The sequence below is a fragment of the Condylura cristata genome, unplaced genomic scaffold (assembly GCF_000260355.1).
Source record: "Condylura cristata isolate star-nosed mole 26May11 unplaced genomic scaffold, ConCri1.0 scaffold00032, whole genome shotgun sequence".
Lineage (NCBI taxonomy): Eukaryota > Metazoa > Chordata > Mammalia > Eulipotyphla > Talpidae > Condylura > Condylura cristata.
Genome location: NW_004567133.1, coordinates 15,719,539 through 15,746,513, shown reverse-complemented (window position 1 = coordinate 15,746,513; position 26,975 = coordinate 15,719,539). Strand labels below are relative to the sequence as shown.

The window sequence follows — 26,975 nt, the reverse complement described above, 5'->3', positions numbered from 1 at the left end:
CATCAACTATACTTTTGGACCTGCCCAATTTTCAGATAATTATGTAATGTCCTTCATAAAAGCTCTCACACTCGTCGGACTATTTAGATGAAGTTAGAGGTCAGTGCTGTTACCTTCGCTCCTTCTCCACCGCCAGTCCACTTTGGCGGTTCATTCCCACAGGAGGACTCACCTAGAATTGCTTGATTTCGATGATTCTAAATTTAGATAACTCACGGTGCTCTCATTCAGCAACTCCCATGAGTCTTCTCCATATCACCTTGGCCATGGTCCCTGAGCTCCTCCATTTCCTCCCAGCAACCCCCCACCATGCCTCCACCCCCCACTCCCCGTCTGGCCAGTCCTCTGTATCTCTCATACCACACCGGGTCTTGCCGTCTCTGCAGCCATCCTGCCCCACGTTACTGTCTGCCATCTGTCATCAGCACCCTCGACCCTTGGTCAAACCAGCCACGTCTTCACCAGTCAACCAGCAATTACAGGTGAGGAATGTCACATGACCACAAGGATTAATAACATTTCAAATATAAGGGCCCCCCCAGCGGCCAGAGTCCTCCTTTCTTTTCCTGACTGGCTACTTTCCATTCAAGCCCTCATACCTGCTCACCAGACTGCAGCTTCACCAGCTCCATCCTCAGTCCCAGCTGACGAAGCTACCTCAGTTTCGCAGTCTGTGGACCACACACATGCCCAAACGGACCTGCCTCTTCATACAAGTCAGCTTCTCCCCTACTTCAGTAATGAGAGGCCTCGCCACAAACCCACACCAGTCCCGTCGGGTGCTCTGGGCTTGGTCACTTCTGTGTCACCCTGTTCTCCACCATTTCCAGTGGCCTCTTCACGAGACCCATCAGGCACACTGCATTTGCCCTTGGGGGCTGCTCCCATCTTCCTTAAGTCCCCGGCCCCAACTGTCACGATCCTTCCCATTCCAGGTTATTTGCCTCCTCTTTGGCTTCTCCGCCTGCCCAAATATGTGTTTTGGGCACATGTTTTCTATGTGCCCCCCCCATCTGCCCTGGACGTCCATGCTTGGGTCCTTCTATTGCCCACGCGTCAGTGATCATGTCTGTGATGATTTCAGTTTCACCAACTTCTCTCTACCTTTCCAAGAAACCTCCAACTTCACAAGCTTAGAGCACAGCTCATCAGCTCATCTCCAACCATTTTAAAGAACACATAATCCTCTGTCATGTGCCAAATGAGCTCTTGAAACCTTAATCCAACACTGTTTCGTACATCTCTTTCCCTTTCACATCCTATTCAGCCAATCACCAAGCCTTGACAGTTTTAATATTGGAACATTCCCCCTAGTCCATTTCTTCCCTGATGTCACCTCCCACTGGCTTCTGCCTCTCCCTACTCCAGATAGAGTTCCTTTTGTTCTTTCCTCCAAACAGCAGTTCAAGTCATTACCCTAAAAATTTCTGCACATGTGATTATTCCGCTCTCCCCCCCCAATATTTAATGCTTTTTAAAAAAATATTTTATTTTTTAAAATCTTATTTATTTATGCACATAGAAATGGGGTACAGGTAAGAGATGCAGTGGTGCGAGTGGATTCACCAGAAACAGAGTGGGGAGCAGAATAGTCAGATGGACGAAGTCCACTGCTATGGGGAGCAGTGGGCGGGTCAGGAGAGGTCTGCTGCACTATGTGGATCACCTCCGGAGTGGGGGATCGAACCCATGCTGAAGTGGCTTTAGCTTCTTAGTTCTGTGCTGTAACGTGCTGCTCCACCAGGGAGGGCCCAACACTTAGTGCTTTTTGATGGTTTCTAACTATACCTGGAAACAAGCAAAAATGCTTGGCCATAGTTTAAATGGCCCAGCCTATTCCCTGGCCTCTTCAGCTCTCTGCTCACACCTTTACTCCTGACAACCAGCTCCTCATTCCGCCCCTGCCCCACATCAGCTCCTGAGCCCTGTACACTGATCATAGACCTCTGAGGATCTGAGTGCCTCTGGTGCCAGGTTTCAACACTTGCTACTCAACTTGCACAGAAAACCTTTCCTCACTCTCTGCCTGGTGTCCTCCTCCTTGTTCCCAGACAACAGCCTCTCTGGGAAGCCAACTGAGCTCACAGATTAGCTAAGCCCCTCTTTGTTAATCTCATCAAGTATTTTAAATATCCATATACTCTCCGCTCTTGGTCTGTCTTGCCCAAGTCACTGAGGACGGGGATTGTGTTGTCTGCCCAGGACCCCTGGAACTCCACCCAGGGCTTCTTGTACAGTAAATGCATAAATGCTTTTCAAGTAAATAAGTGGGGAAAAAAATGTACCTACAGGGCCACCATAATCATGATCCTTCTGCATTTGTCAACCGTTTGGTCTCTTCTGGCAATATATACTATAAATAATGTGGATCGTGGAGTTGGCTAAAGCTACTTCTGAACACTCAGCTCTTCTGCTTATTAGCTGTGTGACACTGACAATGTTTATGTCCTGAGCCCTAGCTTCCTCCTCCATTAGGTGGGCAACAGGAGCAACCATATCATATTACTGTTGGGAGAAGCAAATAAAATAATGTCTGCAAAGCACTTGCTCATCCGCTTGCCATGCATTGATTTCTCAAATGATATTAGGTGTTGCTTTGCATAGGAGTTGTGCACGACTGGAGAGATTCAAACATGTGAACACCCATGTTGACCCCTGGCAAGCTTTCAGTCAAAGCTAATTCTGTCTCCCTGGTCATATGCACATCCTCACAAGACTGAAGCTAACCCATGAAGACGGGATGCTGGCAATGACACCAGCAGAAAGCAAGACTCCAGGCCCAGGGCCTAGATAGCAATACAAAATGCATTTACTTTTTATTCCCTCTAAGGGGAGCCAGATTTGCTTTTCCCTTACTGCTCTCTATTTTAGATAGAATTGATGTTGCCTATTAATATAATTTGCTACACAGAGAAGACGGTCCTGCCAAAAGCACCCCAGCATTATTTTAGCTCTCTCAATAAATCCCAAAGTCTGGCACTTCTTTTTAATTCCATTTGCTGGTTTGGCATTCTGCACAATTAATGCATACCATTGATTTCACAACTATAAATGTAATCCACGCTTTTTTTGATCTTTACACCAAAAAGCACAACCTTAAGGATATCCTCATTAGTATTCAACTGGCTGAGAAGTTTTATTGGGGGAAAAAGAGAAAAGAAAGAAAAGACAAGAAATTTCAGGTAGCTGACATGCCTGAAAGAAGCATCCCAGTCACAATGCTGTATGCCATTATGTGGAGAATATTATAAAATTTCCAGAATTGATATAGCCCTTTATAGGCTACAAGGTGTCATTTATAGTCTCATTCCATTTGACCTTCATGGCAGAGAGTCACTTAAAGATGGAGATAGTAATACAATTTTTCAGAGCAATAAAATGTTCATTCAAGAACAGCAATTATAGAAAGAATTAGAAGCTGTTTTTTGATTGCTGACCTAGGGCTTGCTTGATGGTATGTGTTCATCCACTTGTGTGGGACTCAAGGAGAAAACAAGTGGACAAAAGATCCTTGATTTGTTCATCTTTGAAGTTTGAGTTCCACTTTTTAAGAAAAAAAGAATGCCATCAGATGGCTACTGGAGACCCCCTCAAAGGGCAAAGTTTAAAAAACCCACACAATTTAACTGTCATTTAAAAGTTACATTTCACTTTGCATAATAGTTCCCAGGTATTAAACTCTTTCTCTTATGTACCAGGTTCTATGAGAGCTGCTTTTCATATTATTTAGAATCCCTACAATTGAAATGGTTGGATGACCATGTTATAATTAATCTGCTTCTACAGTCCTCAATTTTCTCATTTGTTGAATAAAATCCAGGAGCTTCCCACTTGAATCTCCCACAGCACTGCGCGACGTCACCATCATTGTAGAATTTGACTGAGGAAGAAAATAGAACTTAGTGGTCAAAATGTGGATTTCAGAATCAGACGAGTGTGGGTTTAGAATCCAGTTCAGATTTTTGGCACTTAACTTGTTCTCTTTGTTCTTTAGTTTCTTGTTAATAAAATGGGGATAATAACATCTACATATAGGGGTTTGGGTGGATTGAAAGGGATTGTGTATTCAAAGCTCTTTCTGGGGCACAGGAAGTCTTTAATAAATGGTGGCTTTACTATGCTCACAAAAACTCCATTGTGAGCATTACACTGACTCCATTTTACTGATGGAAACATTGATTATGTAAGAAATACAAAGAATGACAACCTTTCAGGGTTGACATTGATCTCAAAACTCAGTTCTATCCAAGGTCAAACCCAGTCCTACAGTTATTCAGACCTCCTCTCCCTTAAGTGGTTTAGCTACTGACCAGCCTGGCAATGCTCAATGAAGCAGGGAAGGAGAGCACAGTTGACCGCTGACCATGGTGCTGAACTTGCTTGTAGGAAGGGACCACTCCCTTATCTCTTGACATCAGTTGGAGACTTGGACCTCTGATTAGGTCCAAGCTTCTCTCCAGCTCCTGTCTCCATTGCTGTATAGTATAACATTTTTGAATCCTCATCCATTTTCAAACAGGTGTAATTCTTGAATGCAAAATCTCCAGTGTCAGGGAAAGGAATGGAAACTCAAATGTTGCTGGTTTGATGGAATTACCAACTTGAGTGCTGCGGGGGTTGGGGGGGCAGTGATAAGTGCACTAGCTCATCCTATCTGAATCTTAGTGTCCTCACCTATGAAAGGAGATAAGTGTTCTTTTCTTCTCTCTAGAAAGGGTGGTTGTCGGGGGTGGTGCCCAATTATGATTTTATCCACCTTTCCTACCTGCCTGCCCCCCCCCCTTTTTTTCAAATATACTTCAATCAAGGAAACGGGGGAAAAGTCATCAGCTATAAACTACTGGCACATATAGAGCCCAGAATGGGGGAATTTACAGAAAGAGTAGGGGTTCTTCCAAGTCAGATTTCCTATTTCAACTTCTAAGTGAAACCCAAAAAAGAGAGACCCTGGGCTTCTTCAAGTCATATACCACTCCCTGCAAGGAAATAAGCTGATTCTCTTATCTCTTCCTAACTTCAGGTTTTTTTCTCATATGTATTTTCAATGGAGTCTTTTTAGTTATACTGAGAAAAATTAAGCTGGTTCAGTTCTTATTTCTTAACTTTTTAAACAAGTCCATTCAGTGTTTTTCATTTGCAGAATTATAATTCAAATGGAATGAAAATAGTCTCCAAGAACTCTGAAGCTGTGATTGCAATGAATCTTAAAACATGTTTTCAAAAGACAATGGCTACAGATAACAAACCATATGGTGGGGTAATAAGGAACGAACGAGTAGCTACTGCAGGAGGAAGGGAGAGATTTAGATCTTCAAATTTGCAGAATATTCTGACTGGTTTTGCACAAAGACACACAAGACTGATTATGTGGCAGATTTGCATGCAGCTAAGTGGGGTGCTCTGAGCTCAGCTCCGGAAAAGACACCTGGTTCAGCAGGGACTCTTGTACCCATAACAGTCCTAGTCCTTCTTGCAAACATTGGGAGCATCCCCACCACGCAGGAATTGGGGCGGCACTCCCAACATACGTTTTCATAATTAAAGCAGTGACAACGTTCACTACCGATATGCAAAAACGACACAAACAATTCTACCATATGGCATTGTAGAAACAAAATGGACATTAGTCAGCTTCTGAGAAGCTTGAGTAGAAATCTAGATGGCGCCACATACTTGTTCTGTAGCCATGGACAAGTCCCCCACTCCCCCCCGACCTTCAGCTCCTTGATAGGTGGACTGAGGGAGGGCGGGTAGCACTCATGATGAACATCTGTTCAAAAGGGATCAAAGTAGAGACTATGAAGACCCTAGGGTGCAATCCGGGACAGTCATCATCATTAATTTATTAAATGTAGGGAATTATCTCAAGGTATCAAGTAGCCAATTTCTTCGTCTCCAGAGTCCAGAGAGCACAGTAAGTTTTCAACAGCTTAGAGATCAACACTGGGAATATTCAATTCCTCTCTATCTCTGTCTTTCCCTCTAGTAGAACCCAGACTCTTAATCAGCGGTGGAACAGCTGCAGACCTGCACCTGCCTGCCCAGCATAGACCCGTGACCACACAGCCGGCTGGGGAGTGCTTAATCAGCGGTGGCCCAACAGGCAGCGCAGCCAGAAGCCCACCCAGCATAGTCCCTGGACATACCACCCAGCTTGGGTGTGCTTAATCAGCAGTCTAAGAGCCCTAGGCGGGCCCCATACCCTACCAGCATAATCCCCGAACCCCACAGCCTGCTTGGGAATGCTTAATCAGTAGCCCAACAGCCGTAGGCTGGACCCAAGCCCACCCAGCATAGTCCCAGGACCCACCAGCCTGTGGGGAGAGCTTATTTCGCAGTTGACAAATCGACAGTGTGGCCCCAAGCCTGCCAGCTTAGTCCCCAGACCACCCAGCTGGCTGGGGTGGGATTACTAAGAAAAATTGTGCGGTGAGCAAAGCTTCCACTGCTAATCACAAAGATGAGAGAACCAAATGGCAGCCACAGAAGGCATCCTGACTCAGGGACCTGTAGCCAGAAGCAGACTGCTGGGATGGAACGCCTCATTCTTCTGTCTCTTTTCTGAGAGACAAATGTCATCCCTGTCTGCTCCATCAGCATGCAAATGGGGAAGCCAACAGAGGCAATGGGAAGAAAGTGCAGAAAAAGTCAAGACAACAAGCCCTGGTAATCGGCAAAAGGATTGTAAAATAAAGGCATCTTGAGGGCCTTAAATGTTTGTGGCTCAGATGATCTTCAGCCCTGGGACAACTTTTCTTCATCCTTTAGTGCTCAGAACATATGTTGGCTCTTTCAGGAAGTCTTTTCTCAACACCCACACTGGGTGGTGTCACTCAGTACCTATGAGCACTCTTACTATGTTGTACTGGAAGGTTTTTCTCTGTTTCTCCCACTAGTCTGTGAGCTCCCTGAAGGAAGGGAAATTATACAATTCATCTCTGCAATACCGGTACCTAGTGTAGATATATGGCAGACAGATTGGTGGGGGGTAAGTGGGTGAGGTTGAGAGTGGATGATCAAATGAATAGATGAAAGATGGTTGTTGAGAAGGGCTGATGGGTGGTCTATGAGAAGAATTATCACTGACTCCATAGATGGATGGATACGTAGACAGGCAAGTAGTTTGATACCATCAGATTTTCACAGTAGTTGCTTTATCCTAGAGAGTAAGATTTGAGTTTACTTAAAGGATCTGGTATTGTCATTCACTTGGTGCTGTCTTCCACTCAACTTGAAGGCAGATACTCTCCACAAGCATCTCAAACCCCAGATGGAAATTTTCATTATTCATTCTAAAACTGTGCAAAATGGTAGAATGAGCACCAAACTTGGGAACTCACAAGACATGAGTTTGAGTCTTTTCTTAGCTATTGATAAATGTCATTGACTAGCTCCAAGTTTTTCCTATTCAAAAATTCAGAGAATGCCACCACCTTTGCAAGCTTATCATGTAGCTAAAATGAAAAGATAATTACAAAAGCCAATACTGTGATTACTGGTAGGTAATGGGTGCTCAACAAACTCTTGCTGTTTATTTGCATTCTGTTCAAAGAATCCTGAAGTCAATCCCCTTCCTCATTCCAACAAATTTAGTTATGAAATATATCTTCCCCAAAGGAACATCACTTGGAGCACCAATATAGCAATCTGTGGCTAAAGTTGGACCTTGCTTTGTTAACCGCTGCTCACTTAAAATTCCCTGTAATGTTCTGGAGAAATCTAGACTCCAGGGACATCTGATATCATGCAAGGAAATAATTCTATTTTCTGCCATATTGGACCTAAAGCCCAGGGTTCCTCTCCTTCCTTCTAACTCCCTGCCCCCCACCCTGCCATCAAAGACACTCAAGTCCTCATACTCATCTAAAACACAGATGAGTTGATGTCCCTGTCAGAAAATAAAAATGGTTTTCATCTATCTGTTCAGGAGTTTCTAGAAATACTTCTGACTGAGAGGCTCTTTGAATAATTTACTCATCTGAGATCATTTAAATAATCTATTCACTCATTTTCATAATTGATGGCAATGGCAAACTATCAAGGGTGCAGCTTTTGTCTTACATTTATATCATATGTGAACCTAACTATGCCCCCCCCCCATAGCTTCCTGACCAAATTTGACTTGTAAGTTGGGTAGAGAGAGTCCATATGACATATGGTTAACTCTTGTATTGTAATACTGTTTGGTCTCAACATCTGCCATCAGTACTCTATGATACTCTATGACCTTGAGCAAATCATTCATCCCATGTATCTTTCCATTTGTGTCTTGCAATATGGAGCTCTAATTGTAATCAGAGATGCATTTATTGATCATCTACCAAGTGCCAGTCATGGTTTAAGCACCTGATATATATAAGTTTTGCAGCAACTCTGTGTGATAAGTACTATTACTAACTCCTTCTCAGATGTGGGAAAATAAAGAGAACTTGTGAGACTTAAACACAATAATACATTGAAAATACTCTGTAAGATGTCAGTAGGAGCTCAACTAATGACAGCTTCTGTCATCAGGATCATTGCATAAAACATCACTACCACCATCCATCACCACAAGAACCATAATTATCGCCACCAGCATCATCACCACCGCCATCACCACTACCATCATCACCAGTTTCATCGTGACCTTTACCATCATCATCACCATGTCATAACCACCATCACCATCACCACCACAACCCTATTATCACCATCACCACCACAACCATCACCATCATCACTACCACCACTACTATAATCATCTTCACCTTCCTCTTCCTCCTCACCATCACCACTACCCTTATTTTTATTTTATTTTATTTTTTTAAAGATTTATTTATTAATTCATATGGAACTGGGGTACAGGCCAGAGATGTAGAGGGTGAGAGGATTCACCAGAGACAGAGTGGGGAGCAGAACAGGCAGATCGATGAAGTACACTGCTGAGGGGAGCAATGGGTGGGTCAGGAGAGGTCTGCCATGCCATGTGGTCTCCTCCTGGGCAGGCGGGGATCGAACTCATGCTGAAGTGGCTTTAGCTTCTCAGTGCTGTGCTTTAACCCGCTGCACCACCAGGGAGGGCCCCCTTATTAATCACCTGAGTCAATCACCTTTAACATTAACATTGACAACAATTCATGCTCCTCTAAAGATGTTTTTTTCTAGGAACAGCTTTTAAAAAACAAAACCAAAAAATCTTCTGAAATCTAAACAAATCATTTAGCAGAATATCTCTTGCAGGGGAACACTGGTTCCACTGCTCTTTTTTGGAGTTGAGAGGCAACTGTAAAAAATATAAGCTCCAGTGCAAGACAGACACACTCACATACGCACAAGGAGATGGCGTCATTTATTTCAGTTTGATGTGTTAATTCAATAGAGCCCTACTCTATTTTCCCCCACTGTGACCTAACATATTGTACTGTGTGGGTATTTAAAACAGTCACCAGGCATGGCTCTAGGGAAGTCAGAGGATAATTTTAAATCTTTTGTAATGGCTTAACTTTCCCTCTCTACAGCTCACATTGTTTGAGAAACTTAATGATCATTATATAAGGAAACAAATTAAATTTCACACCGAGTTGGCTAAGGTTAGTGATGTTACTAAACCCATTTTACAAAAAGGCACTTGACTTTAGATGTGGATTTAAGAGAAGAAAGGGAAAGAAGGAGAGGAATAGCAAAAGGGGAAGACAGGACAAAAGTGAGGTGAACGATGTCATTTACAAGCATGACACATTTCTCCTGGAAATATTCAGTCTAGAAATGTCTAAGCACAGACCCATGCCTAACAGTTAAAAAAAAAAAAAATGTTTCCACTGTCACGAATCTCTTAGCAAATCATCCCATAAATGCCATGTGCTTTCAATTCTGATTCTGAAATCGCTCTCAGATCTCTGTCCTGTTCTTGTTCATACCTACGTTGCCTTTAACCCGAGCCACTTAAATAGCCCCACAGAAATTTTCCCAAGGATGTTGCCAATCGCCATTTTATTTTTAAAGAAGCAGCACAGCTTCTGTGTATAAGTGTATGCAATAGTATTCATACTAGCTTTGCCACCCACTGCTCTGTGAGTCCTACATTGGTGCAGGATGGCACTGGCTGTATCTGTGCTACAGTGACCATGAGAAGGTTAGGTGGGTCTCTACCCTGGAGTGCTGAGCACCGTCCATGGCCTGTCACAGAGAGGCAGCAAATGTTAGCGATCGCTACTGTTGGTGTTGTGTCCTATCATTTCAAGCTTCTTAACAGTGCACCAAAGATGTCTGAATAAAGTCCTGTGATCTATCATGAAAACTCCAGCAGAGTTGGTCATGCTTAAAATTTCCCTTAAAACAATCTGTATCTGTTATGTAACAAATGACCTCAAGCTTAGTTACCTGAAACAACACTTCTTTGTGATCTCACATTTCTATGGGCTCCACGAGGTTCTCTGTTTGGGGTATCACAAGGTCAAAACCAAGTGTCAGCTAGCCTGGACTCACAGCTGCAGGACCTGGGAAGAATTCCCTAAACTCGTTCAGTTGGTGATTACATTCATTGTCAATGTCAGTTCCTTAAGGTAAAGGACTGAGGCCCTGGTCTCCTGTTGGCTGTTAGTCAGGGCAACATCAGCTCCTTGGGGTCACCTCCACTCTTGTCTCATGGCCTCTCCATTCTCAAATCTAGCAGTCCCTCAAATCATTCTTAGACTTCAAATCTCTTTGGCATCTTCTTGATACTACTTATAGAAAATCCTCTATTTTTTAAAAAAGTTTTCCTTATTGATGCATACAGAACTGGGGTACAGGCCAGAGGTGCAGGGTCAGTGAGAGGCTTCACTGGAGACAGAGTGGGGAGCAGAACAGGAAGACTGACAAAGTGCACCACTGAGGGAAGCAGAGGGAAGGTCAGGAGAGGTCTGCTGTGCCCTGTGGGTCACCTCTGGGCCTGGGGATCAAACACATGCTGAAGTGGCTTTTAGAATCTTAGTGCTGTGCTTTTAACCTGCTGTGCCACCAGGAAGGGCCCTATTTTTAAGGGACTAGGTGATTGATCCTGATAATCTTCCTTTTGACTATCTCAAAGACAACTGCAAAGATCCTTTTTCCAGCCAATGTAACCGTCATGGAAAACATAAGTTGTCATAGTCACAGTTCCAATTCACATTGCAAGGGGAGAGGCCATCAGGTGAGCAGTCACTGGGGTTCACTGTCAAAACCCTGCATACCACATACTCTGTCTCAGACACACTGGACTCTTCCTCAAGGGGCCCTGAGTGCGCTTGCCTCTGGCCTTCAGTGTTTCTTTTTAGCACACAGCCTCCCTACACACATCCAAGTCTTGCTTAATTTCTGAGACCCCGTTCGAACAAGAAGCCCCCTGCAGGAATGCCCCTGATCCTTCTGGCTGCATATAGAGCACATCTCTGCTCTAGGCTCTGTACACTTTTATCAGAATGCCTTTAGGGGTACATATCCTGCCTGCGGCTGGTAGTTGTGCACATCCCCTAGTTCCTGTCAGGCACTAAATATCTAAAAAGTCTCACTCATGTCTCATTGCAACCTTCAACAATGGCTTGCATACAGGAACCTTCATGTGGTGAATAAATGTGTGAATAAAGTTTATAGACTCCCAAATTCAACCATCTCTATTTATAGGGGTCAAATTTAACCATATAAAAAAAATCATTTGGGGCCCTCCCTGGTGGTGCAGCGGGTTAAAGCACAGCATTGAGAAGATAAAGCCACTTCAGCATAAGTTCAATCCCTGCCCCGGAGGTGACCACATGGTGCGGCAGACCTCTCCTGACCCGCCTGCTGCTCCCCTCAGCAGTATATTTCATCCATCAGTCTGTTCTGCTCCCCACTCTGTCCCTGGTGAGTCCTCTCACTGTTCTTGCACCTCTGACCTGTACCCCAGCTCTGTATGCATCAATAAATATATATTTTTAAAAAATTATTTGTTAACTTCAGATTTATTAAGGACATACCTATATGATATGAACTATATCCATAAACATTTTATTTGGGATCATCACCCTTTCATTGCTCAAGATACAAGGCTCTAACTTCTTTATTTCCTGTTCCCAGTAACATTTCTCTTAAGCAGGATATTCCAAAGGAAGAAAGACTCACAAAGACTAAGCATCAAGGGGTCTTGAGAAACTAGGGTATCGGATGACCTATGTGAAATTATTTTTTCAGGTTTAGAAAGTGCAACCAGGGCCCCATAGTCATGGTTCTACACCTTGCATGGTGTGAGCATTACTGGGGAGCTAATGAGAAAGCAAGGTCAGAAGGGGTGATTCCGTAGGGGCGACACCTTTATATCCTTCCCAAAATGACTCAAGGAAGCCAAATCCTACTTGTAAAATGACTACACAGAAAGACTATCCCACTGGGAGAAGCGCCTGAAAAATACATATTTTTTAAAGCTAGTCTGCATGTACCCATATACATATGTGTGCACAGACACACACGTATTGTCATCTGACAGCTAACGTAACCCTAAGGCAGTAAATAGAATAGTCCTCCAAAACATTTGTTCAACAAGTTGGTAAGAAAATGGTTTCACCTGGAGGAATCCAATTATGGAACATTCCACTCCAGGGGTGGGATTCCCCCAAATGATCAGTCAAATTGACTCCTCGCTCCCCAGAGGTGGCTCAGTGGTTGGAGAAGGACAGTTCTTCACTAGCCCCTGCAGCAGCCCTGGGGCCTGATGGAATGTTGGCCGTGGAGGGGTGGGGGGTGCTGGTTGTACTGGCCTGGGTTGCCAACTGGCCTGCATCCAGAGTGTGGTTTGCAAGCATCTCTGGGGAGCCTTAGACCCACCGAGCTCCAAGGCAGAGCAAAATTATAGGAAAAGGGAATGATGAGGACCTAGAATTCCTAATTTGCAAGAGAAAGCCCGCTGGGCCCCAGTATTTGGTGTCTGCCAAACAACACGGACAGGCACCCAGGAATCACCCATGCCAGGCACCCAGGAATCACCCATGCCAGTCACACACAAAGGCCCAGCAGAAAGCAAATGCCCTCGAAGAGCTTGTCATTTCCCAAGGTGCCCTCATGACAGGCTGCTACTTCCAGTGACACCACTAGATCACCCCTGAGATGAAAAGAAATCATCTCTGAGCCCCAGAATTACAGCTCCCTCCCTGTGCTGACTCCCCTCTGCTGGCTGCTGTGCTGCTGGGGGCAGCTTCATAGAGAACATGACTGTACTTACCTGCTCCACTGGCTTCCTCTTTCTTTGAGACGGAAGCAGGAGCATTTATTTATGCAGCCTGGGACCCCTTAAGAGCCGAGAGAATAGACCAACTACAGGAAGCATTTGTACATTCTAAGCTCAATTCAGCAACAATTCCCCAGGCTGCTTTTTTTTTTTTTTTTTGGGAAATTGCTGTATTTCAACAGAAATTTGAAGCAGGACACACAAAATAGTAAACAGACAATTTGGGGGGTATCTGGAAATGGAGTCTATCAAGGGTAAGCGTTCTTTTCTGCAATGTTGATGCCTGCCCTGCAGTGGCCTCTCTAGCAAGTGAGCTGGGTCTAAAGGCAACTCAGAGATTCACAGGTGAACCAGTCTTGACTCAGGATGGGTTAGAGCCAGCCAAGGAAAGTGGCTTTTTCTCCGAAAGTGATCTTCAGTTCACGTAACTGCAGAAAGTGGAAAATGAGCCCCCTAAACTCGACAACCTAAGGTATAAAGTCCTAAGTTATCTGCTGCCTGGTAATGATAATATGTGGTATCTCTAGCTCTCCCTGGGTTATGTCGACACCTACATTTGTCGTTGTCTCTCTGAATCTATGTCACAGTTGCATGTACCTCTATGGCTACATTTATCTACGTCTGTGCCCATATCTGTATCAGCCTCTGTCTATACCTGTATCTACATTCATTCCGTATCTACCTCCATTGACATCTAAGCTACATCTGTAGCTACAGAATCAGCTATCAATCCTGCATTCTGGCCTTGTATTTGTAAAAAGGGAAGATAAACCAGTAAAGGAGGTGAGAGGACACAGAAGAATGACAGGATAAAATACAAGGAAAAAAAAAGAGCACATGTTCAAAGCCTCAGATGTCTGAAAATAGTGCCATAGCACATAACCATCCCTGAATAAATATGTGTTCGGCAAAAGAATCGAAGAAGTTGGCTGTCTGTGCTTGGGTGAACCAGCTATAGGAAAGAGGTAGCAGGTGTTCAAGAACAATGGCATCGTTATAATTAGTCTCCATGCTGGGCGTTAAGTGTGAAAGCTCAGTAAACACTAGTTGTTGACTGTACTGGGTACCCCAGTTTGAGAGAGTTGAAACAAATCTTTAACTAGGGCATAATGATATGCAATAAAATGAGCAGATCATGTGATAGTTTGGTGACAACTGTTCAAAATAGCGGACATCCCCATAACTCTAGAAAGTTCCTCATTGCTGTTAATTACCCTCCACAAAAGCAATCATAACTCTGAGCTCTAATCCCACATTTTGCCTTTCCTTGAGCTTTACATAAATGGAATCATATAGTACGATCTTTTGTGTCTGGCTTCTTTTGTTCAACATAATGCTTGAAATTCCCCAACATTGTTGTGATATCACTGGTTCATTCCTAGTAATAAGTAATAAGTAATAATATTCCTTTTTATGAATATGCCACATATTTATCCACATCTGAGTTATTTGATGTTTTGCTAATATGAATAAAGTTGCAATGGACACTCATATAAATATTGCTTTGGGGGTATATGTTTACACTTGTTTGCAGTAAATACCTAGGTATAATGTTGCTGGATGATAAGGTTCATGTATATTTAACAGTATAAACTGCCAGTTTTCCACAGTAATTGCAACTGTACATTTCTACGAGCAACATTTAAGAGATTCAGTGGCCCTACTTCTTTACCAACACTTGGTACTGTCAATCTCTTAAGCTTTAACCATTCAGTGGGTGTGAAGTGGTACCTCATCATGATTCTAATTTACATTTCCCTGATGAACAACAAAGTTTAATATGTTTTCACATACTTATTTGCTATTTGAGTAATGTATTTTATGAAATGTCAATTTCTCCCCCTTAATTGTGTTGTCTTCTTTTAATTATTGATTTACAGTTCTTTATGTATTTTTAATATGTTTTGTAATATATATATGATGCTTATATATCATGACATGATAAATATAGTGTTCATACAGTAAAAAATGCATTATATAACAATGATATATAATGTATTATGTACATTTGTTTGAAATGTATTACATATTCTATAAAATGCATCTTACATTATACTATATATAATGTATATGTGTTATATATATACATTTTCTGGCACAATTATATAAAATGTATATATGTATGCCATAAAATATAAGTTTGTACTTTGCCTGAATTTATTATTTTTACTGCTTTGCATTCTGCTTTTTCAGATTGCAAAAACAGCCTCCTATATTTTCTCTTAACAAATTTGTAATTTTTGCTTTTAGATTTAGGCTTACCATTTCTTTCAAGTTATTTGTGTGAACACTTGAACCATGGGTCAAGGAAATGCTCATGTAATATACATGCTCACATGCACACACATACTGCTTATATATGTGGACATCCAGTTGATCTAGCACCATCTTCTTCTCCCTCACTGTCCTAAGCATTCATTAAAAATCATTGATATATTTGTGGATCTATTTTTATTATTTCATCATTAAGCAAAATGTTAGTTGTAGCATTTTCTTAGATAATATTTGATTGTGAAATATCCTCTTGTGAATGGAGATGGGATTTTTCAATTGTTTTTCTGCATCTTTTGGGATGACCAGGTGATTTTCTCCTTTATTATGTTGACATGTCAAATTGTATTGATTCGCAATTTACATTTCCAGGAAAAGCCCCACTTATTCATGATGAATTATCTTTTTAAAATATAGCGATAAGTTATGACTGCCAAAACATTGAAAAATTCTGTGTTAGATGAGGTTATTTCATTTTTAATGTTTAGTGGAATTATAGCAACTTCATCCAGGTGAGGAGTTTTTCTTGTTTTTTAAATAGGAAGGTTTTTAGTTATAAATGATTTTCTTAGCAAACTTATTCAGGTTGTCTAGTTTTTTGTGTCAGTTTTGGAGAATGGTGGCTTTGCAATAAAACCACCCATTTAAGCTACATTGCCATATTTACAGGCATCAATTTTTCATAGTTTCTTAATTATCTGAATATTTATAGACTCTGCAATGTCTTTGGTGATCTCCTCTTTGCATTTTTAGTGTGGTTACTAGACTTTATACTTTTTCTCTTTTATGTGACCATTGTTGTTAGGAACTATGAATTTTATTAATCTTTCAAAGAATGAGATTTTGACTTTGTGAGTTTTCTATGCAGTTTGTTCAACTTTGCTGGTTTTACTCACTTGCTATTTTCTTTCTCCTTCGCCATTAGATTTCACTTTCCTCATCCTTTTCTAGCTTCTTAAAGTAGAAGCTTCAATAACTGACTTTACATCCCCTTATTTTCCTTTATTATAATCATTTAAAGCTCTAAACTTCCTTCTTAACATAGCTTCGATTTTGATGTATATGCTTTCAGTGCCAGTCCATTCAAAATACTTTTTCTTTCTGATTTCGTCTTGAGCTGTCGGTTATTGAGGAGCATGTTATTTAATTTCCAAACATCTGGGACTTCCTGGATGTACTTTTGTCATGCATTTTTATTTTAATGTTGCTGTGGTCAAAGAAAGCATTCTGAGTTATTTCAGTTCTTGTAAGTATATTGGAACTTGCTTTATGATCCAGAATATATCTACTTTGGTGAATCATCCATTGGTACTTGGAGGAATGTATATTCTATAGCTCTTAGATGTGAGATGTAGCATGAAAAACTTCCTCTCACAATTTCCTTTTAGAAATGTCACTGACCCTCCAGAATTAATGATTCTGTTTGCATACTATTTCCTTCTGATCTAGTTAGCATAGTGTGGTTCTCACACTCCATTCCATATCTTCCTGCCCCTAGGGTCTCTCAGACTTCATCTGATGTGCAAAACAAAGAGAAATCTCAAGCTGCTGAAGGAGTTTAGAGGCTATATATTGCTTGTCAAAAAAGATAACAATACAGACTTCCTTTTGGTTTCTTTTGTTTTATTTTTTCTGTGATATTGTGCAACTACTTTGAAAATTGGATTTTGGGGGACTTGAAAATACAACTGGGGCAGATAGTGTCACTGTAAGCAAGGGGCCATCTGAAGTCACCTGTGGTGTCTCCCTGCTGACCCAGCACATGGCTTGTGTGGTACATGAGACGAAATTTTCTTGCACGTTGATTTGTTATAGTTTTTAATGGCGAATGTTCCTGTACTGGAAAATGTACATTATAATAAATAGAACTGGGTTCTCCCTGGTGGCCTAGAGGTTAAAGTCTCAGAGCTATCAATGCTTGGGCCTGAGTTCGACCCCCAGCCAGGGAGGTGACCCACATGGCGCAGTAGACTTCTGTCTCACCCATTACACCCCTCAATAATGTATATCAATAGATCTATCTGTTCTGCTCCCGACTCTCAGGTGAATTCTTTCACCCTTCTACCCACACTTCTGTCCTACACCCCAGTTCTTCTACACAGAAAAATTAAAAGTATATATACATATATGTGTGTGCACATGTATATATATATAAATATATATATACACACATTATATATACACACAGTATATATATACACACACATTATACACACACATATGTGTATACACAACACACATACACACAGACATGTATATATACACATATTAGAACCTCTCTACCCACTCTGATTCACAGAGGTGATACACTTGAGTTCAGGAAGTTGTCTGATTCACATTAACATTTAAGTAAGTGAAGATAGAAGGGTTTATCCTTATGGCTAAATTGTGACGATGGCACATAATTATGAGTTTTAGGCAAACTTCTGTGATCCCTGCTGCATAATGAAGGTTTGCTACAGCACAGAACTAAACCCACTTCGCTGGCTGTAAATTTTCCAAAGCCCTCCACGGCCCTGCCTCCTGAGACCTGAGATCCCGATGCAGAGAACAGTATGTAATTAGCACCGATCACTCACACGTCTTCCAAGGGTGCCTTACGTTGGCCTGCCCCCCTGAGAACAGTCTTCCCTGGACCAGGGTGGGGTCGGGAGCAGCTCCAGGGGCCATGTTTGGGGAAAGAGAGTAACTGGCTGCCACCCCTCTCCCGCCACGCACTCAGCGCACACACAGTGTGGCTTACCTTCTCCCATTCTCGGTCCTTGTTCAGCACGATCACCACCAGCCGGGGGTGGACTTGATAGCCTTCCTCGGTGAAGGACAGATCTTTGCCATTCCATGTCACATTGACCATAAATCTAGAGAGATGAAGGAAGAAAGACAAATATTTAGGGAAGAGTTAAGGAGGTAGCTAACAGATGAGAGGATGCCACAGTCCGTGTGAACTGCAGCAGCATGACCTTGCGATGCTGTCACTTGTCACAGGCAGCCTTCTCTGCAGGAGCAACCCATGCAGACACTGCTACTTGACCATGCATGTTTCTCCCTGAGCTGCACTGTGCTCCCCAATTCTCTGTGGCATTAGTAAATGACTACATTAGCACGTGATCCTGAAACCTCTTTGTCCTGCCCTGTTGTTTATGCAACAGCAGTCTGATTATACTATCTCTTGACGAAAATCTTCAAAATCTTTGTATATGCTCAAAAACAAAAACAAAACTCCTTAGTATGAGCTAAAAAGCTTTGCACCCCTTCTCAGCCACACTGCACCCCACATTCCCCCATCTGGGTCTGCTTCAGCCTTACTGATTTGCATCCTATCCCCCATATGTATTACTGCAGGACCTTTGCACATGTTACCCTTTGCCAGCAGCAAGCTTATGTCCTAGTTAAAAAGATCTTGCAGGGGGACCTTATGGCATGTTCCATTAGGTTTCAACAAGCTTCCCTAAAGGAAACTGCTTGCTCACAAGCCACATAGTACACAGCTTCAAAGAAATGATATCCCATCCATTAATGACTCATTCAACTAAATCAGCATTATTGACATGCCAGGACTCTGCCTGTTGGGGATAATAAGGAAACAGATGTGGCCTTTGCCCTCATGGAGCCTGTAGCCTAAGAGTCAGAACAGGTGTCCAGCGGTTAACCATGGATCTATGACCAGTGCTTATGAAAGAAAGGTGGGCATGCTGAGTGGGAGTGGGAGTGGGGCCGGGTAGGCTCCTGTGAGGAAGTAGAGCTTGATCTGAAGAATGTATCAGCACTAACTAGATCAGACAGGACATAAGCTTGCTGCTGGCAAAGGGTAGCATGTGCAAAGGTCCTGTGGTAGTACATATGGGGACAGAATGCAAATCAGTAAGGCTGAAGCAGAGTGAGGAATGGGGGGTGCAGTGTGGCGGAGAAGGGGTGCAAAGCTTTTTAGACCATACTAAGGAGTTTTGTTTTTGTTTTTGAACAATACAAAGATTTTGAAGGTTTTCATCAAGGAGATGGTATAATCAGATTGTTGTTGCATAAATGACGTAAAGGCAGTATACGGAATGGGCACGGGGGGAGCCAGAGAGGACTTATGGGAGCTGGTTAGAGAGCTCCACATTCAGGGGAGGGGTGATACTGATTTGGCCCTGTCAAGACTGCACAAGAGGAGGAGAAGGAGAAAATGGAGGCTTAGGAACTGACAAGAGTAGGATAAAGTATAGCTGGTGATGGGCTCGATGGGAAGGTGAAGAAGAGAGACGAATCAAGGATGACTTTCGTTTCTGCCGTATATCCAAGCAGTCACGTCTGCCTACATATTTTCATCACAGGTGACACAGCTGCCATACAATATTCTCTCTCCCGCTCCTCAACCTTTGCTGCACTCAGACTGGATCCAGATGGAGAGGCACACTGGACTCAACTGGGGAAACAAAGACAAGTCCATCTTCCGGGATCTGGGTGGTGGGGGGCCTCATCACCCCTGATCTTGGGGAATAGATGGCGCTGTTACAGACTCCAAAGAAAACATATCAGTTAGCAGGTGCTCAACAAATAAATAATGGTATATTGAAGCAATCAAAGACCTCACCCCCCCCCCCAGTAGAACATCTGCAATCAGGGGAGGGGTGATTCCTTTAACACCAAAAGTAGCTAAGGAGTTCCAAAAAATTAGGAGGACTAAATTACAAAAAAATTCCAAAGAGAAATACTAGCTGGACTAATGGGGGGTGGGGGGAGGGGCGGTGAGAATCACATGTCTGGGAACATGGTGAAGAAACTGGGGAAAAGGCAAAGGTGTAGTATTGGATATCCTATTCAATGCACTACTGGGTCATTTAAAATTAGGCTTTTGAAGACAAGTTAATGACATGGGAAAATGGTCTTTATTTGAAGTTAAACAAAGAAGGGTACAATGGGGCTTGAATAAGTAGAAGGATACAGGTAGTTTTAAAATTTCACTGACAAATCTTTGTATTTCCCAAACTTTCCCCAAATACGTCTTATGTTTTAATAAAAATACCATTTGTTTAAAACAAAAATGCTCTTCTGGAACAAAGAGCAATCATTGTTCTATTTATTTTTTGAGGTATCATCTCCATGTATTTCCTAGTAAGATAATTTATGGTTTCAAAATGATTTACTGAATAGCTATTACATATCTGGCTTGATGATGAGTCCTATAGTCACAGAAATAGAAAACATCCTTTCCAAGCTTGTATCACATTGTTACAATCCAGTTGCATAAGCAGATAAACAAGGATGGCAGGCAGAAGGTCACTTGCTCAGGGATGGACAGTAAGTGCCAGAAGTTGTGAGAACACTGAGGAAGGGTCTCGAATGCAACCTGTGGGACTCAGGGAAGGCTCCCAGGGAATCCTGAAGAGTGGCAGCTCTAAGGGAAACATTCTGAGCAGAGGAGTCATCTTAATTAAAGGGAAGTGAGCCAGGAGTGACACGGGCTAGCTGACCAGCAGAGGGCCGGTCTGGAGACATCCGAAAAGTTGATCACAAGAGGCTTTGTATAGCGCCTCACAGGGTCTCGGTCTTGTTGAGAAGGCCATGGCAAGCCACAAAAGGTTTCACAGAAATGATGGACTCAGATTTGCTGCCACAAGAAGAAGAAGTAAGAAGTTTCTCTGCATTTGAGGACAACTGCCACATTTTTGTTTCTGGCTATAATCCCAGACAACTGGAACTGTTTCTTTTCTTTTCTTTCCTGTTTTTTCTTTCCTTTGATGCGTGTTGGCTGATGTTTCATGAGCTAAATGGACAAAGTCCAGAGAGTCTCAACAAGGAGTAATCCTTTTCACATTCCCCTGCTGAGACTTTAAAGAAGACAAGAGAGCTGGATTTGGGTTAACTTCTTCATTACCAACCAGTCTTCAAAGTAACAAAATTGGGCTGAAGTGAACTATTTATATTTTTCAAGTTGACTTTTTGTTTTATTGCCCATGGTTATTTTTTAGCCTTATCACACTGTCTGGTACACGTAGGGGTGGAGTTAATATTGATAACTGAGCCTGTTGACAGATCCCACCAGAAGTGCCATCCGCCAATCTATCCATCCATCTGCCAATATATTCAGCCATCTGTTTGTCCAACAGACAGGCTTGAGTACCTACTATGTGTCACAACCTGTGCCAAGAACTGTGCTAGAGAAATGACACAAAAATAACCAAGCACATTTCAGTTTTCAAGGCTGGAAAGAAAGACACAAATAACTACAGTAAATGGAAAATCAAGAGATCTGTCTAATATATGTACTAGATAGAGATGCTATCCCTATTTAGATAGAGATTCGATCTCTATCTATCTTTGATATTATCTTTGTAGAGCACCCAAAGAGATAGCTCTTCTGTGGCAGCTACAGTGTAAAGGCAGAGCTGGGTGAGCTACGAAGAAAAGGAAGAGCAGGCTGGTGAGGAGACTAGCCAGGAGGAATGGAGGAGGTACAGAGGTACAGAGCCATGAAACAGAATGAGGGCATATTCTTCCTGGAGTTTCAACGTTGAAATGGCAGACAGCGACACCAGTGACCTTCGCCCTGGTGAGGAGCAAATCTGTCACCAAGTCACTCTGTATCTGCTGCCCAACTTTATGTGCCCGTGAACCCACTGAGGTTTGTTTGTTGAACTGACTCCAGTGAGCACTCAAGCCAGCTTCTGATGATTCAACACTGTAGGGTGAGTAGAATTCAGGTTGCATCTAATGCCCAAATGTGGGTGGAGCTGAAACATTAGCTATCTAGAGATTTGGGTATACCTAGTTTTCTATCCATTTGGAAAAGACCTGAGAGCAAATATTTTGGTTTGATACAGAAACCTGCCATAGAGAGGGTCTCCATGGTGTGACCTGATCATCACAATCGCCATCTAATCAGGGAACTAGCTTGTTCTGTTGAGCATCAGGGTCTCTCTTGGATCGGCCAGTTCAAAGTACTTCGATCTCCTCCTTTAACTTCCCATCCCTATTTCCTCCCATTTACAGTAAAATCAGAAGTGATTAGCAGAGTAATTATTTTGATACAATCACTCTTCTTCAGATAATGTGGAAACACTTTATGGAAATTCTCATCTTCCCCATTTTTCTGTGTTACTTTACTGTCCATATTCTAGACCCAGGGGTCCATATTGTCAATGTCAGTATTGTCATTTCCTTACTTTTTATTTATTTATTTATTTTTTTTGCCTATTAAGAACCTTCAGTCCCTTGGGAGAGAAAAAATAATACAGATAAAACTAACAAAATTTTTGCTGAACAGTAATTTCATTGTGAAGTTGGCAGGGAGCAAGAATTTATCCCCTTTCAATTCCCCATCCAATTTCTAGGAAGGACAGTCGGTATTTCCTCAGCCTTTTTCCCATTTAAACTTGCTCCAAAGGAAACTTCTCTACCGAGGGAAATGCCATCACCCTATTATTTGGACCCATTAACACCTGCTGGGCACCTGTATTAAGCAGTAAAATCTTACCACTATTCTGTTTACCTCTTGAAAATTGATTCTAAGCTTTAGTGACCAGATAAAAAATTAGAAATTCTGACTGCTGCTAAGCTTCAAATTACATCTTTGATAGTTTCCTCAAGAGCAATAAATACACTATGTAGAAGCAGGGGTGGGGGGGCGCTAATGTTTTGCATGGGTCCCACTTGTGTGTGCCCATGGGAGAGCCTAGAAGCTGTTGTCTGTCCCATGACATACCAGACACACGAAGCACATGTGACAAATGAGCAAGTTTCCATTGGTGTCTACAGTCTTAGGAGTGTGAAGGTAAAGTCTGCGCCAAGCAGTTCTCTAAGCTTTCATTTCGTGCCCTGGGACTGGCTGATGATGGGAATCAGAAATAACACTGAAACACAGGCAGGCCACTTTTCCTGTGCTAAGATTGCAAAGAAGCTGGACCAGGACTGCCACCTCCTCTAACCCTGCCCCGTCCACTTGCAGCCACCAGCTAACCACCTGACTGCACATCTCTGACCCCACCACCGCTCCACAGCCACCTGTAGAGATGACTTTATAAAAGATCTCATGAATACTTCTGAATGGATTTCATGTTGGAATATTTTAGATGGGAAATAAAACACATAGGCTTCATGCCTGTGGCTTCTCTTTACGTCTTTCATGGGCTACCAGAGAATGTAAGAGTACACGAGGCTGGTGTGACATTTCCATTGGGCAGATTTTCTAGATGGTCTTCGGTGGTGGCTTCTCCCCAGACCTGTGGGATGCAGGGACCCCTTCCATCTTGTTTAGTGTTACATGACCAGTGCCAAGTAGAGTCCCTGGCACAGAGCTGGTACTGAATGGATAAAAGAATGAACGGCGGCCCTCCCTGATGGCGCAACAGGTTAGGACGCAGCACTGCAAGTAGCTGCTTCAGTGCAAGTTCGATCCCTGGACCAGGAAGTGACCCACATGGTGCGGCAGACCTCTCCTGTCTCTGCTGCTGCTCCCTTCAGCAGTGTACTTTGTTGATCTGCCTGTTCTGCTCCCCAGTCTATATGGTGAATTCTCTCACCGCCCCTACACCTCTGGCCTGTACCCCAGTTCTGTATGCATAAATAATAAATTTAAAAAACCTTAAAAAAAAAAAGAATGGTTTCTACATGGTTGACGGCAGGACTGGAGTCATAGACCCTGGCTGTACCGCCGCTGCTGAGTCACCTCGGGCCATGTTTCAAATTCTGCAAGACTTCATTTCCTTCTTTGTGAAGATGGCTTCGGCTAAACAGTAGCAAGTAACCAGGACAGGCTACCAGGGTCTCGCCTAACAGAGACCTGCCTCCTGGCTTTGTGGACAGGTGCGTGTGGAGCGGCCGGCCCAAGGCCCACCGTGCAGCTGTGGCCTGACATAGTTCACATGCAGTAGACTGTGTGCATTTGTATTTTTTGTTTACCATTTTGTACCCGTCATATTTCCTAATACCTCAACCCAAAGCACCCTGACTTTTTGAAAACTTGGCTTCTCATGTCACCCTATACATGCCTTTCTAGGGTGTCTCTGTCCTTCCGTGCAAAGCCAACCACATTCAGGCTGAAAAGGATCCTTTAACTAGCACTTCAGGCGTCTCAGTCCTCCAGATTCTTGATTCTTCGCCTTAGCGTCCTAAGTCGAATTTAACTTCCAAAAACTGATTATTTGAAATGTTCCCTAAACATATTTATTATTCACCATTCCCTCCAGACTTTAATTCTCTTACAGTTTCATAAATGCCATCATAACCCATTTAGGGTTTCTCAATTTTGGGTTAATTTTTCCTCTGCTTTGCCATTTTCTAAGTTGCTCGGGCTGCTTCCTGCATCACCCACCCCTTCAGGCTCTCAGGAAGAACCACTCTGGGTGTGATGGGTTACTTTCCCATTAGTCATTTCATTTCTGTTTTGAAAACAGAGTCACTGTTTTCTTTAGCCTCTCCTCAGCTCTCAAGACACTCTCGCGTTTCAAATGTTTCGGCTCTTCTGGCCTGCTCTGGGTAGCTGGAGAGCCGGTGTCTCCTCGGGCAGCACCACCCGCCCCTCCACCAGCCATTGCCTTCCGGCCTTTCCAGGCCCCAGTTTGCAGCTCCCACGTCTCACAGTGGCCCTCCCACCCTGCCCCTTTCTCTGCAGGGTGTCTCCCAACGAGTGCTTTTTCTCCTCTGCCCTGGTGCTTAATTTCACATACTCATCGGTGGTTTCCTGTTGCACCCGAACAATTACCAAACAGGCATGACTGCAGAGCTGGGACTTAAATGTCAGGGCAGAAATTTAATAGCTCCCACACAGAGCTCTGCATATTCTAGGCCAGCATCCCCCAAAATGGGCCCAGGAACTCCCCCGTTTAAAAGGGGGGAAGGGAGGGGCTGGGTTAACAATGTGGAGAGGAAAGAGAAGCATTTTCTCTTACTCTATTCAAATTCTGTTGTGACCAATTTAAAAAGAGTGGTGTTAGTTTTTTTTTTTTTTTTTTTTTGGTTACCATCTGCATGGTATGAGAAGGTAGATATTGAGCAACTTCTTGTGTTAATCATCTCAGCATATACATAAGTCGTATCACTCTGCACTTTGTGCTGTCTGCCTTTGCTATCACAATAAAACTAGGGAAATGTTTTGAACAATGGAAACAATTAAATAAACATTTATTTTAAAAGCACACTGTCGATCGCCTGGGCTGAGCAGTCCTGAATTACAACAGGAGAGGGCAAGATCTTCAAAGCAGGGGTCTTTGTTCCTGTCTCTGGCACTCAGCGCCTCCGGAAGAATGTACGTTGCGCTAAGAGCCTAAAAGTGTTCGTTCCGTCAATGAACTCATGCGTCACATCGTGGGCCTCGAGGATCCGGTCCAGCCAACATTCATGCCCAGCGCCGGCACGAGGAGTGGCCATTCTGCAAGGCAACTGTTGTGTTTTGGAATCAGATGACCTGCGTTAGAATGTAGCCTGTGCCGCTCCCAGTCTCAGCTGGGGATCCTTCATTCCCAGAGCACCCAGCTCCTCGTCTGGGAGAGTGAGGCTGTCAGAGCCATGAGGCTACCTAGTTCTGGGGAACCCATGCAGTGGCACCTCCGAGAGAAGACAGCGTGCAGTCAGAAAGCCACTGGCACGACTGGGTAAGCGATAGCGGGAGTCGGGGTTTGGGCTGTGGCCGTTGTGTTCTGACAGAATTACCTTTTCTCCTAAACTTTGAGAGTCGGGGGGGGTCTTTTTTCAGTAGCTGTAGGATGACTGTGGCTGCTAATCTCACAGTGGAGACACTGCAATCTCTGAGTCCCTACCCCAAGGAAAGGGGAGCAGGTGGCGCCAGTGCACCCCCAGGTGAGGCTCACTGGGCTGCGAGGCGTGACCTCGGCGCCAGCTGCCCTCACATGCCCTGGACTTCCAGCTTCTATTTGGTGAGGGAGCCAGAGAAGGTAATCGTTGGGACAAAGTGCCATGGAGTCTTCTGTAGGGCAGCTTCGAAATGTAAAGTTGGCAGTAGGAGAGGGCACACACACCCCCACCCCGCCACCCAGATCCATTCAAAGCGAGATTTTATCCAAGAGTTTCTGGATATCCCAACCTGGAATATTGGTCCCCAAGAGAATATGGGATTTGCATATTTTGATCTTGGCTGTATCCCCTTCTAGCACCTAGAACAGTATCTGCATCGAGTTGATACCCCAGACATGATCACAGAGAGAACAGACTGCTCTCTGCCGTGTGTTCTTTCCTTATGACATCACCCTATTTTAGCCAAGTGACTGACTAGTGGGGGACAGGTGTGCTCCTCCCTGGGGGTCTGATAGGAAACTCAGAGGCGGGGTGGGGGCCGCAGGGCGCACAGACAGTGGCCTCTTGGATTCTCAGCTGTGTCCATCTTTAATACGCTGTATTGCCTTAAAAGGTTTCAGCTGCGGAAAGGTCCTGCCACCTATATCACTTGGTCAAGCATACAGGCCAGTTGGGAACAGAGAAGAAGCCTATTCCTCTCTGCTGCAACCCAGGAGGGACCCTGGTGTATAAGCCAGGAGCCCTAGGCTCTTGGGCTGCCTCCCCGGCTATGTAA

General features: G+C 43.4%; 1 protein-coding gene across 1 annotated transcript in view; it reads right to left on the bottom strand.

Annotated features, from left to right (window-relative positions):
* GRIN2A (glutamate receptor, ionotropic, N-methyl D-aspartate 2A) overlaps positions 1–26,975 on the bottom strand; it is a 319,112-nt gene that overhangs the window by 78,617 nt on the left and 213,520 nt on the right. Inside the window, exon 5 of the mRNA XM_004692131.1 lies at positions 18,213–18,327. Within this exon, the coding sequence (XP_004692188.1) occupies positions 18,213–18,327 (115 nt within the window). The remainder of the gene's footprint in view (positions 1–18,212; positions 18,328–26,975) is intronic.